This window comes from Anser anser (genome assembly GCF_964211835.1).
Source record: "Anser anser genome assembly, chromosome: 2".
Classification (NCBI taxonomy): Eukaryota; Metazoa; Chordata; class Aves; order Anseriformes; family Anatidae; genus Anser; species Anser anser.
In genome coordinates, this window is record NC_139721.1 from 113,257,980 (window position 1) to 113,277,341 (window position 19,362).

Consider the following 19,362-nt stretch of genomic DNA (forward strand, 5'->3'; position numbering starts at 1 on the left):
AAATAATTCATGCTACCATAATTAAAATAACCCATGTTCCTATAACATGCTCCTATCTTTTCCTCTGCCCACACTGTGATTTATTTTTTTAGTAGCTTAATTCATTAATTTAACATTCGAAGTGTTAAGCAACTAATTATACAGGCTTCTGGGCTTCACATCCCCTACATTTTCCCCCTTCAAAGTTACACAAACAATAGAACACATTCAAAAAAAAAAAGCAACTTGTCAATCTTACAATAATCTCATTCATTAAAATATGATCCAATGCTTTACATGTGCATTAGATGCACTTCAAGTAGTGGGTTTGACTTCCCTTTTCAAAGCATTTTCACAGACCAGAGTTAATTTTTAACACAGACCACTGCGTGTTCTGCAAAACTGACTTAACTGAACTGTCAGACAGAAAACAAACCCTAAAGGCTACAAGATTTACCAATGGCTCCGCCTGCGGTCTTAAAGATCAGAAAATACAGTCTTAGGAAGCATGCTATTGTTCAAATCAATACCAACAGGAAATTTTTGTTTACGCTGCAGCTTTAATTTCACAGTATCTCCCAGCTCTTAGTAATAGGATTCACACTCTCTCTAAAGTATACAAAAATACATCTTTCTAAAAAATATTACATTCAGTTTGAAACCTTGAATAAAACATGTTTTATGTAAGCTCACAAATCTACTTCGAGTGAACGATGGTTCATTGCTGGTTTTAAAGGTAAAAAAGAAAAATATTAAATCCCCCAGTTAGGCATTCAATACACCAAGAGCTATTCTGCCTGGTACAGTTCCTTGAAATAAGAAAAATACCACATCACTGCTACCCACTGCAGAAGTTTAGCCCGAGTGCACAAGTGTTCCGTCAACCGCATGTTCACTTTAGCAGGAAAACACACGATCGTCTCCTCAGCAAATAATTGCTTCTCATCACGGGCTACCCTTCTCCCGCCACCATTATGAATTCTAGTATTATGAATAGACAATCTATCTCCTTTCACCCACTGACAGCTGCGTGCAACATTCATTTAGTGGCTGACAATTTCAGGCTCTCTCTTGCAAATCTGGCAGATCTTTCTTAATGCCTTATCACAGGTGTATTGCTATAATATAACTGAGAATTCACACCAGATTTGGTTTTAGTTATTTGGATAATATTTATGATATACTTCACTTCTCCATGCCCTTGTAATTTGGCAGATGGTGAAAAGATGGTCCAGGAAATCTGAGATGTTTGTAAACTCTGAAGTGATTGTAAACTTAATTATACATCCATCCAGTCAAGGAATTAGCACAGAAACTTCTTGAGACACTGTCCCTTTTCTCATTAGAACAGAAGATGAAAAGTTTGCACATCTTATTATTTCCTTCAGTCACCTGATCTTCAAGTGGTCATTTAAGGGTTTTGCAATTTAATAAGCCCAAGGATACCCCTAACTAAAGTCATCAAAAAAAGATGACTAGTTTTCATTTTTTAAACAAAATGAAAGGAAATCATGCTTTATCACAGCATTATCACCAGTTCTGTGCTACCTCCAAATAGGAATTAGGAGCGTAAGATTTATAGCGTCGGAAATTAACAGTTTTCTTCGTCTTTATTTTGAATGGTGATAAAAAGCAGAAAAACTAGTTTTCTGTGCCCGAATGAACACGGAAGTCTGTACAAAGTCTATATGACCACTCAATCACCATTTTTCTATTTGTGATCATTTCTTCAAGAGAAAACTTGCCTCAAGAGGAATTTTAATATGCAGCTTCACCCCAAGTTGGGGGACAAGATAAAACGACTTGGTGTGTTCTAGAGCTGTTGCTCTCAACTTACAAAGATAACATAATTCTTAACCTGAGTAATCTTCACAGCCCATCATCTATTGTGGACACATGCCAATATTAACTTGATTTGATGTCTATGTTGTCACTGAGGTTTGAGAAAATTTTTCTAATAGCGATAAAGCATTGAAAAAGTTATCTACCTCAGCTTAAGGCATTATTGGTTCTTACCTTTCTTCGTTTGGACTGGAAGTCAGTAATATCCGGTTTATCTATGTCCGGAGGCTAAGGGAAAAAACAAAGCATAAATATTAGAGGGCAATTTTTTTTTCCTGAGAGAGAGGGTTCCCTGCAACAAAAATGTGGGGGTTCATGGTCAACTTATACAACACAGCGGCAAAAGAGATGCCATTCTTTTAGCATCCTGTTGAAAAAATAGCGCAATAAATTAAACCGGCCACAACGTAAGGAAGAATAGTTTTATCTTTATCCTTTGATGGCACATTTACTAAGTTTTATAAACACATGAAGCAAAAACAGATTAAAAGAAGTGCTATTTACCAACAAAGGGCTTGACAGCTTCTCCATTGCCTCCAAGTTGCACCGTGCTGCGGTACTCAAGGTAGCGTGGGACCGCACAGTTTCTTGTCTAGCTTTCGCTCTCTTTTGTGCCTGAAAAATTAGCATTTTAAGTATTACAATGGTCAATTCTGAGCTAAGGAGGCAGGTATTTTATGTCCCAAGGCTACACTGATGATACAATCAATATATTCTGATGACAGAGAAACATGCAGTCACTGGGAGTTCAAGCCATAAAGAAGAGAATACATTCGGAGTTTAATGAAGTTTACCTTGGGCCTCAGTGCATCTTGCACGTGCTTGTTGCACGAGCAATAAAAGAACTCCGTACTTGTAAAAGGTCAAGACGGATGATGCTAGGACTGCTAAGGCCTCCGAAGCAGTAATCAGGGAAACAGAACTCAAGAAAAGGCTTGTGGTGGTACAGAAAGCATTTTCAGTAACAACACAGACCTCAGAGTTTCACGATGGTCTAAGTGTACCATCTTAAAATCAGTGTATACAATCATAACCAGGAACTAGTTTTACTTCTCTCTTGCTTCCTCCCTTCCCCCAAGATTAAAGTTGGCTGCAAATCTTTGTCTTAAAAGATAAAGTTCTGATTTAAACTGTAACAGATCTAAACATTACACTGAAAAAGTAAACTGTTTATTTGCACCACCCAACTTCAAATATCAGTCAAAAACTTCCTTTGGTGTGACTTTTTTTCTTCCCAGGTTAAACCCCTCAAATAACCACACTGTGCTTATCACACGATGTGAAGACAGGAAGCAGACCACGCAGCATAGAAAAACACAAGTGAGACTCACAGAACCACAGAATGGTTAAGGTTGGAAGTGACCTCTAGAGATCGCCTGGTCTACCCCCCCGCTCAAGCAGGGCCACCCCGAGCAGGTTGCCCAGGACCATGTCAAGTCAGCTCTTGAAGACCTCCAAAGAGGGAGACTCCACAGCCTCTCCGGGCAACCCGTGCCAGGGCTCCATCACCCGCACAGTGCAAAAGCATTTCCTGATGCTCAGACAGAGCCTCACGTTTCAGTTTGTGCCTGTTGCCTCTTGACCTGGCACTGGGCACCGCTGAAAACACAATGGCTCTCTATGCTCTTTGCACCATCCATTCAGGTATTTATATACACCAATAAGATCCCCCCTGAACCTCCTCTCCTCCATGCTAAACAGGCCCAGCAGTCCCTGCCTCTCCTCAGAGGAGAGGTGCTCCCAGTCCCTTGATCATCTTGGTGGCCCTTCGCTGGACTCTCTAGTACCTTGCTGTCATTCACAGCAAGCAGCAAGAAGCAAGCTACTCTCTCCTTTAAAAGCCTAGTATTTTGGTTCCTCTTTTTACCATAATGCAGTAATATTGTAAAAAACAAAAATAGCTGACCAAAGAGGGTTCCCAGCTTTGCACCACAAGGTTTCAAGGTTTCCCGTAAGTGAGGTACTTGTACTGCCCTTTTTCCGTTGCAGAAATGGACTGTCAGAACAGAGCCAGCAAACCCATGTTTTCATTTTCTTAAAATTCTTTTTGATTTATCGATAAAAGTCACTTTCATTTAAATACATTCCTACCAAACCTGATTTGACTTTCCGTTTCGATTCAGCTCTAGCTAATCAGAGTTGTCAGCAGTTTTTATTTGCTATTTCCAAGAACTCTTGGGGGCAAATAACTCTCTCCAAGAACTATATGAATCGTTCAAAACAGAAAGCATGTTACTGCTTATCTTGAGACTGCATTTAGTCCTGCATGCCTCTGTGTAACAGAAGAACAAAGGATCAGCAAAGTTGATTTTAGATATTTTTGAAGACTGCAGGTTTATACAACATATCCATAGCATGAATGTAGGCATGCTTGGAAAAGAAGATCCACAGATAAATATTAGCCAGGTTTGACTACTGTAGCTTTTGCTACCATAAACACAAGTTTTCAAAGTTAGGCTGTCATTGGTTTTTTTGCATCAAGTTATTTTAACGTAATGTAGTCAGAGGCAGACAATGGCACTTAAATGGAATTTTTTGAAAGACCTAACAACAGAGGAAACCCCAACTACCAACAACTAGCCCAAACTGTCATTCTTGTTCTTTCTGACAAGTATTACCTGTGGTAAAAACTGTCATTAAAGAATTTAAACAGAAATCAATCTCGTCTATTTTTGTAGACCAAGAGGGCAGAAGAGCAACTGTTACCACATATTCAGCTCCCTGCTCCAAGCTCCTTTGGCAGTGCTGCTTTTTTTATTTCCATCACTATTTCCCACTACACTACTTCTCTCATACCCGATAAGGTTCCGTCTTTGGCTGCCTTGATCTTACAGCTGCACCACCATAGGCCGTCTTTCCGGGGTAAAATGGAGAAAACCCAAGCTGGTTTTGCTTAAAAACAGACGTGCTTCCACATGCCTACGGAAACACAGTACGATAGGTGGATAGAAAAACAGGTACACATTCAAACTGATTAAAAGAAATACTGTGCAGTACTTACAGGACAGAGTCCTCCAAAAGCAGATAAACCGAATGCAGGTTTCTTAGAGCTAGCTGCAGAATGCTGCGAGAGGGAATGAGTTCTTTCAGCTCCTGTGGGCCAGAGCAGTGACGATGAAGTATTTTTTAAAACTGCAACATCTGCCAAAATGACGTATGCTGGATGTAAATGCCTCTCGTACGTACAGAACTTTAACAATAAAGATCACACTAATTCAAGTTCTTCAATACAGAAAAATAAGCATGACTTCAGCTTCTTTAAATAGATCAACTTCACGTACAGACTGAAAATCAAGTATCACCTACAAACTTGAAAACTGTTCACAGAGCTGCAAGTAGTTTTCACCAATCTTACCAAGTTAATACTGTGCTTCCAATGCAGATTTTTTTTTCCTTCATGCTAAGATAAAAGAGGACCGCATAAACATCAGTGCATTTGTACGGACAAAGCTTTTTTCTGTGTTGGTAAAAGGCTGGAGGCCAGCACAGATCATAATCGCACAGGTTTTAAACCTGGAAGATTCCCCAAAGGCTGCTCTAAGAGTTAACGATCTTCTGCCCATGTATGTTTTACGAAGACACACCAGAAAGTTCTAGTGCACTCAGGTTATATTGCTAAAGCCCAGCAACTCTACTCTCAGCTGTGCAAAAGTTCTCTGGAAAACCTGCTGAGCACACGTCAGTCCCTGTCTATATGGGGGACTAGAAAAAGCTGCAAACCTGCTGTTCGCCCTTTCAGCGAGAACACCTAGGTACCAACCTACATCGACACGATGCTTATTTTTATTTTAAAACGGTGTGCTTTCCTCAATGAATTTGGCAAAAGACATGAAAGTATTGACAGCTGAAGCCTTCTACCAAGAAAGGTCAAAAAACAGCCTATAGCTTATGTCAGAGTAGTTTCTTTATCTTCTCTTGCTGAAACACAGGAAAACATCTCGTGTTCCTATTTGTCACCTGCACTTATTCACATTTAACCAGCTGTCTGTTAGATATTCTGAGTCACTCTTCCTTCTAGACAATCAGCCTAGTTGTCAAGCTACGGCAAGTCAGCCTGATTTCCTACTGTCCCAGTTCAAAATTTACATATAACCTAGCTGACTGTGTATATTTCAGCATTGACTCTTTCTAACATCAGGGTATCATAAACGTATTCCAAAGCACGCTTCTATTAAAACGGTGATAGGATTATATACTTCTAAAACACTAAAAATTCAATTTAATTCTCGCATCCAAAGTTGACATTCACCTATTTTATTTACTAAGGTGATGTGGAATATTAAAGAACGCAAGGTACTTCACATTAAAAAAAAAGTCAATTAAACAGAGAACACAAAAATCACCTTTATCAGATGCTCTAGAGGAGGAATCACAGGTTGTTGAGATGTTATCATCGCCTTGTTGAGAGGTAGAATCTTTTATTTCTTTTATGAAAGAGCGCCTAGGAATGCCAATGCCAAATATAGAAGATGTCGAGGGCTGACAAGGTGGGACAGGAGAATCCAGCATGGTATAATTCAGACGGCTCCGATGAAGAGAGGGCCTTGTTAACACAACTGGGAAGTTCAGTGCTGATCTACTTGTGGATGGTTCTAGACAAGAACAGGGAGATAATTAGCTTTGCTATAGACAAGCTCACAGAAGCCAAAACCTGTTTCCTATCGACAGCCATGCTATTGCCAAGTTCTAAGCGCAAAAAGAGAGAAGCCAAATTTAACTTCTTCCTCACCCAGATAGGGTTGCATCTAACTGTCTGGCTACAACAACAACACTGCTTGCGATACACAGTATTAATGTTGCATCCAGAAGTAGTTAACTATGAGGTTTTACAACACCACATTCTGACCCCGTGCTCAAATGCTCTAACGCTGACTTGGCCGTTCACTAAATCAAACATATATACTCCTTCTCCCATGTACAGCTTGCAATAAGCTTTACAAAATTTGAGATTACACGGTAAATTACAGATAACACTGCAGCTTCCATAATATTGGAACAAAGGTTATATTAATCTGAATACACAACATGAAAATGAACGTTTGCAGTACTTTTTTCCCAAGTTCTTCCCTATCAGCTCACGTTAGAGGCAAAACATCATCTCCTACCCATTAACTATTGGGATTTTGACCCAAGGGACAAGGATGTTGACCCAAGTAACCAGATGAGCATTTTTCCCTCTTGAAGCAAAGGGTCTGCAAACAATGCCAGTGGCCTGGAATAGGTGGCCTTGAAGTCTATCTTGCTAAATGAATGGAACTATTCATGGGTATTTTGCCTGATGAAAGCCTACTGTCTCTCCCAGGAATCTGGGCAATTCAAATGACTTTGAGCCACTATCCTCTTGATACTTGAACTGAAGCTTAAACTAGTTAGTTCAATCTTCATAACCACTGCAGTACCACTAATTAGCTCTCCAAACCATGAGCAGATTTTTAGGACAGCACCGTTTGAGATACAGAAAGTTCTTCAGGCGGAAGGCCACCCAATATAGGCTCCAGCACACTGATACCTCAGAACTGAAGAAACACATTGGTTTCAAAATGTAGTAATAATTAAAAAAAAAAATCTTATTCTTAAGCATAGTAAGTAACACCCACGGACAGCAACATAAGCTGCAAAAGGTTCCAGGGTGTCCGCCTGCTCCTGATCTCCTGGAGTTAGCAAGCTTGCAGTGCAGCTGTTCTTACTGAAAGCTCCTTTCACGCAGTTACATAGGAAAGCCAACATGTGTTCCTCAGTCATGAAGACCTTCTCTATTCTTTTCTCCAAACTCATTCCCAAGCTACAGCTACACAGAAAGCCATCAATCTCCTTGTTTACAATTAGATGAGATTGGAGGCAAAGATATTTCCTCCTTATTTTTTGATTCTGCCAACAACAGAAGCAACTGACTTTCCACATTATCTATGGTTACCTACGCACGCTCAGACAAAACTTCTTTACTTATTAAAAGCTGACTTCCCCAAAACAGCTAATTTAAGAGAAACTCAAATAAGAATAGATGCAAATTTATACAACAGGACTACAGGAACAGTGAGAGGCACTGGATATAAGACAAATTAATCTTTCATGAGGTAAAGGACTTGCAAACCTCGTTGCCAACGGTCCAAATACCTTCTCAAAGACACCCCCTCCCCCCACGTAGACCTTAAAGTTATTGAATATTTTAAGGATAATAATCTCATAAACCACATCCGTGCACAAGTTCCCCAGTTCACCATCAAGTTAACAAGGAACTTTACTAAATTGATCAAAGCCCAGAACAAAAAAAAACAAAACAAAACAAAGTCGGGACACGAGACGGAATTTTCCTCTGCCATTCTAGCATCTAGTATTTTGTTTCGAAGACTGCAAAACAAATTAATTTTTTTAATTGCCTTAGGCAATTAGACAGATTTTCATTCCATATCTTTTAAAAGATGGAAAATGCAACCCAGCACACTTGCAAATGACTTATTTTCAGCATTTAGCACCTGGCTAATAGAGTACCTCAAGTTAACTGATGCCTTCCAAGAGCATAAGATGTATGCTTCGTAACTGTGTATACAGTTTAAAGCTAAGACGGTTTCACAAACAGTTGTTTCGACTTTTTTGTTTGTTTTTCATTCTGTCAAAACCCTCATTCCAATTTCCTTTTGAAATTCAGATTCAAAACTAGAAATCTGTGAATAAATACAGATGGCCAGAATTCCAAATGATTTTTCACACACCTCGTCTACTAATTCTTGCTGGTTCAGGCGTGAATCTCTCATCGATTATGATATCTTCATCTGCATAATCGTGATGATAGTTTACCGGAGTCTCCTCCTGGTTTGCAGATTCATTTCTGTCTACACACTCCTCCTCACGCTTATTGAAATACTTCTGCAGCCACGCCGGTACAATATTTTTCACCGTTTCTGTCATTCTGCTAATTATTCCCTGCTTGAAAGAAAAAACACTTGTTTAATTACAGAAACACAGTCAACAGCATATGCTGGGATACCACCTTCCACGGACCTTGAAGACAGATATTATACAGCAAATATTCACAAGACGACGACGAGGTTGATCCCTGGCATAGGATCGCTACACTTCTGGTAAACCTAAAATTCACCTAAGATTGATTTACAACTACCTATCACTTTCTGCACTTCCAAGTGACCTTGGCAAGGTTCAAAGTTTTGAAACCTCTGCCAAAATTCACCAGCAGGTCGTCAATCTGCAAGGCTATCAGGAAACTCTACGCCTGAACAGCTCCTGACCTACAGACTTGTTCCAGGACTCTTCCTCTTCGCACCCTCACGTGAAAACCAACTAAACCAGAAGTTCAGCAACTATCTACTGCGACAGTCAGGACCATACTACCCATTAAAATCAGTGAATCTAAATATTTTCAATTTTAGTAATGCTGAATTGCAGTGACTATACGCACAAAAAACAGTTCTGCTCTCAACAGTCACGCTAACCCAGAAGATGTCCTGGAAGAAACACAGCTATAGCTATAGCACCAGCACCTCCTCTTGCAAGAGCTTTCTAAAGCTGTTGCTGTATTTTGTAGAAGACTGACTCTGCAGCATACATCGGGTACGATCGGAGAATTCCCACCTGACCGAAATCCCCAGGAACTACGGTTAATAATATCCAGAAAACTGACAATCATGAGCTAGGCATCCTGCTAATCATCCCTCCTGCAGGCAGGGGGAAAAAAAAAAGTAAATTAGATCCAGGACTAGTTCCCAGGAACTTTGAAGCTGCTAACTATACTGTCTACAGTGCCCAGGCACCTTCAGAGCTTAATGGTAAGAGACAGAGGGTTTGGTGGGCTGTAATTATGATCACAAGCACACAAAACACATCTATTTAAGTATTTCTAAGAATCGACTTATCGACTAAAGTTGTCGAAAGGATGAGAAAAACAGCGGGGTAGGGATCAGAACCAGAGGTATAACCTCACAAAATCGCATCGGTCGCTTTCGTGCCTCCCCAACTGCATCACTGAGAGACAATTAACATTAAGCCACAGAACCTTCTGCAGAGTGGACATGATATTGAAAATAAACTGAAATTAATTGACAAATGCTCTAAGCAAGCTATCTGCTCAAAGCTCGTCCTTTTACGTTATGAACATTTGCACGATTCGTCTGGTTACAAAGCTAACTGCTATAATAAATGCACACATGTAACATCTATCAGTTTGTCTATTTATCAAATCATTAAAATTCTTCCCCAATAAGTTACTGTTAATTTGATCTGCGCTGGATGTGCAGCAGCCATTCTCTGTGCAGAATCCCCCAGATATCCCCACGCACGTGTTTGCTCTGGCACACTCTTTAAATAAACCTACTGGAAAACACGCAGAGATAACAGACAATGGAAAAGTTAGAAAACCATCTCCACTGATTATTTTTAATCCACGTGTAAGGTTTATCAGTTAGCTACACGGTGTCGGCACACGCAAGCTATGGCACTTTCAACATTAATGCACTGTTCAAGCCAGAGGTTTCAACGGTTGCTCTGTAAGCGTGGGGAATGTTTGCATTGCCCTTCCAGGCCAGCTTTAGATGGACAAGATTGATTGTCAATATATGGTATAAGGGACTTGGCATTTCTGCAAGTGATAAAAACCTAATTGAGCAGCTATCCACGCATAACGCTCCCTTGGTTTTGCATATGATAATCAATCCCCTCAGCTACGTTGCTCATTTAATAGCGGAGAGGTTTTGGCTGAACAAACGTGCAGAGGGCATCTCCAGAGCATCTCTCTGGGCGTCCTGACATTTCTTAGCAAAGAGCTGCTGGGAGGGATCTCGGCGCGTCCCCCCTCCAGCATGGGGATTTTCACACCCCGAATTGACGGACCGCTTTCACCGTCAACCTGCTGTACCCTACAGCACAAACGAGAAGCAAAGCCTGGCAGGTAACGTTCAGAGAATTGATGATGGGCTGAGGAGGGGTGCAGGGAGTGGGGAAAGCCCTGGGGGTGGCACTGGGGGTCCTAAGGGCAGCGGGCTGGGGGTGAAGGGGAGGGGGAGGAGGGGGGTAATGGGCTGGGTAGAGGGGTAAGGGGCTGAGGGGATAACTGAGGGGGTTAGTAAGGGGCTGAGGGGGTAACTAAGGGGGTAACTAAACGGTTGAGGGGGTAACTAAGGGGGTAACTAAGCGGTCGAGGGGGTAACTAAGGGGGTAAGGAGGTGGGTAGGGGGTAACTAAGGGGATAAAGGGGCGGGTAAGGTAAGGGGGTAAGTAAGGGGGTAACTGGTGGGCTGAGGGGGAAGGGCCCGCTGTGGGGGGGCCGCTCCTCACCCGCTTGCTCCTGGCACAGGGGGGCTTCGCGGCGCCCAAACGGTGGCGCCGCCTCTTCACCTTGCCGCCGGCCGCTCCTCCTCCTCCTCCTCCTCCTCCTCCTGCTCCTCCTCCTCCTGATCGGGCTCCTGGGCTGCCGCCCGGCGCCCCGCCGCCACCGGCCCTGCCACCGCCGGCCATGCCGCTGCCGGTCGCGCCGCTACCGGTCGCGCCGCCCGAGGCCATACCGCCCCCCCCCCGCGTTCGGTGCCGTCACGGGGCCCCCCCGCCCCCCGCCGCCACGCGCCGCGGGGCCTGCCCTGCCCCTCGTGGGAATAAAAATGTTGTTTTTGCAGAGTTACGTTGTTTAAAGGTAAGGAATGGGGTATTGAGGTGTGCTTGCAGCGATAAGAACGCTTAGCAGGCGACCTTGTAAAACGCAGACAACCAGACTCCGTAGAACAATTCGGGGAAAATCACGGTGTTGAGTCAAGTCAGGTAAGTGAAGAAACATCACCGCTTCAACCAGTAAAAAAGTCAAAAGAAATTCGAAATTTAACAGGCCGGCAACGGAAGGCCATGCATTGTCTGGGAAGCATCAGACAGATTGTGAGCCTGGATCACCCCCTGAGTGGGGAAACAGGGGAGGGTCCCGTCATCAAAAAGTATATAAACTGGGTTTTGGAACCAGCAGGGGCGCTCCTGCTCGTGGGACGCCCGCCACTGCGATCGCGAATAAATTCCTGCTTCGCTGAGCTCCTCGCCTGAGCCCAAGTTCTTGGCTACGGAGTGTTTCTCACAATTTGGGGCTCGTCCGGGAGCCAGTCGCCTACTGGGGAGCCCCACCGCCGCAGCAGCAGGAAGGCATGCCCCGCTGATTTCAGCGGTCCTGTGCATCGACGGCGGCGGTTCTGCGGAGAGCTGACAGAGGGCCCGAGACTGATGAAAGAGGCAGGATCCGTGAAGGAGTGGGGAAGGGAAGAAGGCAGGCACTCCGGGTTTGAGAATCGATCCGGTAACTCTGTGCACAGACCAAGGTAAGAAATAGGAAGTATTGCCTTGGGGGTCGGGTGAGACTCTGTGTGCCGTGGGATTGAGACGTACTTTTGTACGGAGCGAGTGTGGAGTCCTGATCCGCGGTTCCGCAGCTCCGCGAGGGGCGCGGCCGGAGACGGACGAAGCGTGAGCTAAGGGAGAGAAAGGAAGAGTCTCGGGAAATGCGGTGTATGGTAAGCCCTTGCACGGGGAAGTGCTTGGCAATACACCAGGGAAATTTGGTGTGCGGTAGTCCTTGCACAGGGAAGTGCTTGGCAGTACACCAGGGAATCTGGTAAACTCATAGGTGTGCGGTACCCCTTGCACGGGGAAGTGCTTGGGAGTACACCCTCATTTTCCAGAATCGGAACGTTAGTGTGTGGTACCCTGCAGGAGGGAAATTTCTGTAGCAGCACACTGACAAGGGCTAGGAAAAATGGGAAATATGAGTTCCAGAGGACAGGGAAATATCCCTGGGGGAGTGCCTACCGAAAGTTCTTCCTGAAGAATTATAAGAAATTGGAAAAATAATCTCAAAATTAGAGGAGATGATAAAAGAAAAAAAATGGTTAAATATTGTGTATTAGTCTGGACAAAAGAACCAATTAAGGAAACAGCAGTATTTTGGCCAAAATACGGGCCTGATGAAAATTCAGGCTTTAAATTTATGTGTAAACAATAAGATTCCTTTTTTTTTTTTGAGGAGGAGTCAACTTATGCTCCCTGTAATCCTAATATTGCACCGGTGGCAGCAGCAGTCGCTCCAGGAAGGGAGACAGGGACTGCAATTAACACTGTCCATAGAGAAGAGCGTACTCTAGGCTCTGGCAAGAATTAGAACAAGGTAGAAGAGGCACTGAGAATTTTGCCTTCCCTGATACTAACAGTACTAGCACTAACTGTGTATCCTCTTAAGTGAACTTCCCCCCCTCCTTACCAGCAGAGAGGTTAGGAGTTTTAAGGAGATGAAGTCTTTAACTGAGGACCCCAACAGGCTAGCTGAACTATTAGACCAGTTCCTAGGACTTAACTTATACTCTTGGGGTTGGGGGGGGAATTATGTATATAAATATGCTGTTTACAGGGAAAGAAATGGGAATGATCAGGAGGAGAGCTGCTATACAAAAATGGGAAAGAGCTCATCCTCCAGGACCAGGGGTAATACCGGCAGGGCAGAAATAACCACTTGCTGATCCTGGCTGGAATACTCTTAGCGTGCAACACAGAAATCATATGAGAGGCTTGGGGTCAGAATGAGAAAGGACTTGAGGATGAATCCTGAGGCCCCTGTATCCCGAGGGCCCTTGAAAGTTCATTTTGTGATTAAAGCCTGGCAAGATACCCAGAAAATGCTCCAGAAGGTGGGGGGATGTAGTGAACAGTCACTGGGGGGCCCTCCTGCGGGAGGCCCTGAAGGTGTGTGTCAGGAGGGGAGATGAGAAGGAAAAGCAGAGAGTGAAACTAATGGTCTTGACAGTGTAGCAGGGAGTCAGGCAGAGGGTTGGAGAAAGAGGAAGAAAATCTTCAGGGGGAGTCAGGGCCAGGATGGAAAGGAGAGGAAGAGAGATGAAGGAATGGCAGGCAAGGAAAGATCAGGGACAGCCTTTGAATAGGAGGAGAGAAGGAAAATGGGAAAGCACAGGCTGGAGAAAGATGACAAGAAGTGTTAAAAAGGGTTATTGAAGGTGTTAAAGGTGTGGTACGTAATGTTTGACAGAGCTGTTTTTTGAATGAGTTGGGGAAGTTGAATGAGCAGGGAAAGAGGATGTAGGCATTATCCAAGTAACAGTCTAGAAGTTTTGGTATATTTGCTGTGGTGTTTGGTCAGTTTCCCAAGTATCGAGAAGGGGGGGGTACGGGGGGGCAGCCTGCTCCACCAGGGGCCTCTCCACAGGCCGCAGGGGGCTTCGGCTCCAGTGCCTGGAGCGCCTCCACCCCCTCCTTCTGAGCTGACTTTGGTGTCTGCGGGGAGGTTTCTCACTCCTCGCTCTCCCAGCTGCTGTTGAGCAGCAGATTTTTGTTTGTTTGTTTGTTTGTTTGTTTTCGTGGATGTGCTCTCACAGAGGCACGGACTGTGTTGCTCATGGCTTGGCTCTGGGCAGCGGTGGGCCCCTTTGGGGCCGGATGAAATTGTCCCTTATCTGCCACGGGGCAGTTTCTGGATTCTCCTCGTGGGGGCTGCCACTGCAGTGCCCTAACCCCGAACCTTGCCATCGAACCCAGTCCACTGGGGCAGCTAGGTCATTACTGGCCTGTAAAGTATCAGGGATTAAATTGACTAATGAAGCCCTAAAAAGTGATGGGGGTAGAAGGGGCTGGGATAACAGTGCCACCTGTGGGGGATACCAAGCTGAGACTAGGGGATAAAATGATCTCTGGGCAATTATTGTATGTACCCAAGGCAGGGACTAACTTGTTGGGAAGGAATTTGATGATGAAATTGGGCATTCAAATAGTAAATTGTTAGACTGGAATAACAGTGTTATTAATGGAGTGCTCTCAGGCCCTGAGAGCAAAGATATATTCACCTCTGACTGGAAAGACTCTGAAGTGGGGGCGGAAGCAACAATACATATGGACAGTTTTACCTCAGGGGTTTACAGGGTCACCGATTTATTTGGGCAAAGTTCTAGAACAGATTTTGGAGCAATTCCAACCTCCCAAGGAGGAATTACTGTTACAAAATGTGGATGATCATTTATTGTAAGGACAGGAGAAAACAGTTGTGAAGGAAGCTACTAACAAGATATTCAACTTTCTGGGAAAGCAGGGCTTGGGAGTATTGAAAAATAAATTACAATATGTAGAAAGAGAAGTCAGGTATTTAAGGCATCTAATGTCTGAGGGAAAACGGATACTCCGTGATGGGAGAGAAATGCTGAATAAAGCACCAATGAGGCAAATATGATGTTTTACACCAAGAGAGTCATTGGGAGGTGCAAGCAATGTGTGATGTTGTGCTAAGAAAGTATGTCTGTGTGGGAATATACACTTTAGTGAAGCAAATATGCAGAGGATGTACCATATGTCAAAAGGCAAATAAAAAGGTCATCCGTAACTCACCTAGAGGGGGACAGGAGCCAGGGATTCGACCTTTCCAAAGTGTACAGGTAGACTTTACTGAGTTACCTAAAGCAGGGAGACTTAAGTACTTGTTTGTCCTAGCTGACCACGTGACTGGATGGGTGTAAGCTTTCCGCTCTGTGTCTGCCACTGCAAACACGGTGGCTAAGGTATCGCTGGAGCAAATAGCCCCTAGATATGGGATAGCTGAAAACATTGATTCAGATCAAGGAAGTCACTTCACTTCACAAGTACTGCAAGGGTTAATGCAGGCCTTAGGGATTGAGTCGGATTTTTACACCCCCTGGCACCCCTCCTCTTCTGGGAAGGTAAAGCAAATGAACCAGACATTACAGAAGCACTTAACTAAATTAGTGTTAGAAACCCAGCTTCCTTGGGTAAATTGCTTACCTTTAGCACTCCTGCAGGTTCAAACAGCACCAAGAAACGGTATAGGAATTTCACCGTATGAGATGCTGTTCTGATTCCCCTATCTGGGCAGAAGGGATGAGATACCACAATTCGAAACAAGAGCATTTTCTTAAGCACTGTATTCTGGGGTTGTCATCTCTCAGGACCCATGGGAAATTGGGTCCTGATTCAGACCTGGCGAGGATCAACTCCGGCCTGAATGGGAAGGACACTTCCAAGTACCACTAACCGCTGAAACAGCCATAGGAACTGTGGAAAAAGGTTGGGCTCACTATACTTGAGTGAAGGCATCCGTCGACCCTAGTGCCTGGGAAGCTGTTCCTACAGAAGACTTGTTGGAAGCTGAAATGGAAGAGAAAAAAATCTCATACTGGACTCTGAGCTGGATAAAAGCTTACAATTATAAACTAACCTTTTATTTTCACAGGTAGCTAGTGAGTGTGACTTGTGATTGAGAGAAAGGACAGACCTATAGTGAATTGAAGTGCTCCCAAGGGGGGGTTGTTATAGTAGTAGTGTACATCTTATTCTTTGTACTGATAGTTATTTGGAAACCTAAGTTTTAAAAATAATGACAGGGAAAAATCAATTATTAATTTTGTTTTTAGTGATCGTAGGCTTCAGAGAAAGCCTTGGTCAATTGGCAACTTGGAAAAGGCATGACCAGATAATAGTAAGACGGGATACCCCGTAAAAATATGGGTGAATGTGACAGAGGGTTATGTACCACAATCTGTCACGGTTGATGCTTGTGAGGTGTTAGCTTGTGGAGATTTAAATGCCCAATGACAATTGAGCAGAGAGATCAAATAACTGGGAGAGACCCAACAGCCAGACTGAGAATAGCTGTATGGAAACGATCCTCTATTTCCATCAGAGAAAGGGAGAAACTCAAGGAGAAAACAGGAGAGAAAAGGAGGCCCTCTTTGAAATGCGGCAGTTCAAACATTTGAGATTGAAACAGGGTATGGGGATGTGAATGCCTGGATGGAATGGGTCAAATATACTGTCCAGAGTCTCAACCACAGCGATTGCTATGCTTGTGCCTCGGGATGACCGATTGCCCAGATAGTGCCCTGCCCATTGAGGTGGACCAAGGATTCCCAGGGGATGCGATGCATGATTGCATTGTACCAAGAAAAGACTGCCTGGGGAAATGAGGCCTGTAAGTCTCTCTCTTTGCTGTTCCCTTCCTTGCGTGGTAGCAATACCAGGGTTCCCCCTGCATTCTCTACAGCTCTAGGTAACCATACAGCTCGCCTCTCACGGCAGGGTGTGAGTGCTACCCGGCATCTGGGAGAATTTGCCTTGTGCACGAGGACCTTGAATGCTACCAAGGACTTGATGGGAAACTGCTCAAGACTTGAGATCCCCAGGGCAGATCTCTGGTGGTACTGTGGAGGGAAGATCTTACGGTCCACCCTGCCATCTAACTGGGGAGGCACTTGTGCACTTGTTCAATTAGCTATACCCTTCACCCTGGCATTTGAAAGAGAAACATCACAAATACCCAGAAGAAGTAAAAGAAGCTTAGGAGTATCACTTGATGATAGAGCGTACATAGATTCTATTGGGGTGCCTAGAGGAGTACCCGATGAACAGGAAGCCAGGAATCAAATTGCTGCAGGGTTTGAGTCACTGCTCTGATGGGTAACAATCAATAAGAACGTGGATTGGATTACTTATATTTATTATAATCAGCAGAGATTCATAAATTATACAAGGGATGCGGTAAGAGGAATCGCTGAACAACTAGATGCCACCAGCAAAATGGCTTAGGAAAACAGAATAGCATTAGATATGATGCTTGTGGAGAAAGGAGGTGTGTGTGTGTGATACTGAGCAACCATCGTGGCACTTTTATACCCAACAATACTGCCCCGGATGGCATAGGAACTAGTGCATTGCAAGGGTTTACCACCCTTGCCAGTGAATTGGCACAAAAATCAGGCATATTTACATCCTTGATCGTAGTAGCAGGAGTTTTGACAGCCGTTGGTTGTTGCATTATCCCCTGTGTAAGAGGACTAGTACAGCGGTTAATTGAAACTGCACTATTGAAACAAATGACCACGAAGCCCCCACCTTACTCAGATAAGGTGATGATAGTAGAGGAGATGGAAAGCAAAGAAGGTGAAGAAGAGGAAGGTATCTACCAAATTACACCTTAGAGAAAAGTTTTCCAAAAGTCAACAATTTATAAAAAAAGAAAAGGGGGGAATTGTGGGAATAAAAATGTTGTTTTTGCAGAGTTACGTTGTTTAAAGGTAAGGAATGGGGTATTGAGGTATGCTTGCAGTGATAAGAAAACTTAGCAGGCGACCTTGTAAAATGCAGACAACCAGACTCCGTAGAACAATTAGGTGAAAATCACGGTGTTGAGTCAAGTCAGGTAAGTGAAGAAACATCACCGCTTCAACCAGTAAAAAAGTCAAAAGAAATTTGAAATTTAACAGGCCGGCAACGGAAGGCCATGCATTGTCTGGGAAGCATCAGACAGATTGTGAACCTGGATTACCCACTCAGTGGGGAAACGGGGGAGGGTCCCGTCATCAAAAAGTATATAAACTGGGTTTTGGAACCAGCAGGGGCGCTCCTGCTCGTGGGACGCCCGCCACTGCAATCGCGAATAAATTCCTGCTTCGCTGAGCTCCTCGCCTGAGCCCAAGTTATTGGCTACGGAGTGTTTCTCACAATTTGGGGGCTCGTCCGGGAGCCAGTCGCCTACTGGGGAGCCCCACCGCCGCAGCAGCAGGAAGGCATGCCCCGCTGATTTCAGCGGTCCTGTGCATCGACGGCGGCGGTTCTGCGGAGAGCTGACAGAGGGCCCGAGACTGATGAAAGAGGCAGGATCCGTGAAGGAGTGGGGAAGGGAAGAAGGCAGGCACTCCGGGTTTGAGAATTGATCCGGTAACTCTGTGCACAGACCAAGGTAAGAAATAGGAAGTATTGCCTTGGGGGTCGGGTGAGACTCTGTGTGCCGTGTGATTGAGACGTACTTTTGTACGGAGCGAGTGTGGAGTCCTGATCCGCGGTTCCACAGCTCCGCGAGGGGCGCGGCCGGAGACGGACGAAGCATGAGATAACACTGCTTTTGTTCGGGATTACTAGCTAATGTCCTTCCCCTTACCACTTCTGGAATTAATACTGAATTCTGTACTCCAAAACGTGGTTCTTAAGTCATACAAATGACATTTAACAATCAGAATTTTTCCACACAGTGATCCTCAATAAAAACTTCAATCCTCTACTGCAGTCTTTCAACAAATTAAAGGAATACAAAACTGGCTAATAACTGTTCAGTGATTTTTGGACCTTTGTAGCACTAGAGTAACAGCAGTACACTATAGCATAGTTGCAAGTACGAGGGAATAAGATACTCTCTCTCATCTCTTTTTTTCTCTGAAAAGTGTGAGGCCTCTATTTCACCCTACTAAAGATTTTACCACCAACTGTACTGCTAGCATTGAGACACTGCAACTTCTGTGCTTGTATGAGATGCAGGACAGGTTCCTTAAGGTGTCGCAATTTTTTGTCTAAACCTAGTGTTGAGATCAAAAAAGGGATTGCTACTAATTGCGTACGTATCAATAACCAGGACAGAAGACATGCTGCATATAGGAATTAAACTTTTTCTAAAGCTCTAGTACATGAACATATCAAATCCCGCAGATTTTTTCTAGTATGGTTTCAGAGGTCTTACTTGATGGACATAAGCGCACAAGTGAAGACAAAAGATATTCTGTT

General features: G+C 44.0%; 1 protein-coding gene across 10 annotated transcripts in view; it reads right to left on the reverse strand.

Annotated features, from left to right (window-relative positions):
- The window catches only part of LOC310895675 (nuclear pore complex protein Nup153-like), a 31,123-nt gene that overhangs the window by 10,027 nt on the left and 1,734 nt on the right, over positions 1-19,362 (reverse strand). For 2 of the 10 annotated variants that reach the window (XM_083827241.1, XM_083827247.1), the window contains exons 1-7: positions 11,107-19,359; positions 8,532-8,745; positions 6,165-6,413; positions 4,823-4,962; positions 4,618-4,740; positions 2,326-2,436; positions 1,996-2,049 (exon numbers count right to left, since the gene is read on the reverse strand). The exons of 3 other annotated variants lie outside the window; for them this stretch is intronic. In XM_083827241.1, the coding sequence (XP_083683367.1) occupies positions 1,996-2,049; positions 2,326-2,436; positions 4,618-4,740; positions 4,823-4,962; positions 6,165-6,413; positions 8,532-8,745; positions 11,107-11,331 (1,116 nt within the window). In that variant the 5' untranslated portion in view covers positions 11,332-19,359. Of the gene's footprint in view, positions 1-1,995; positions 2,050-2,325; positions 2,437-4,617; positions 4,741-4,822; positions 4,963-6,164; positions 6,414-8,531; positions 8,746-11,106; positions 19,360-19,362 lie in introns of those variants that run through there. 5 more of the 10 variants (XM_083827242.1, XM_083827243.1, XM_083827244.1 and 2 more) reach the window with 5 other exon arrangements.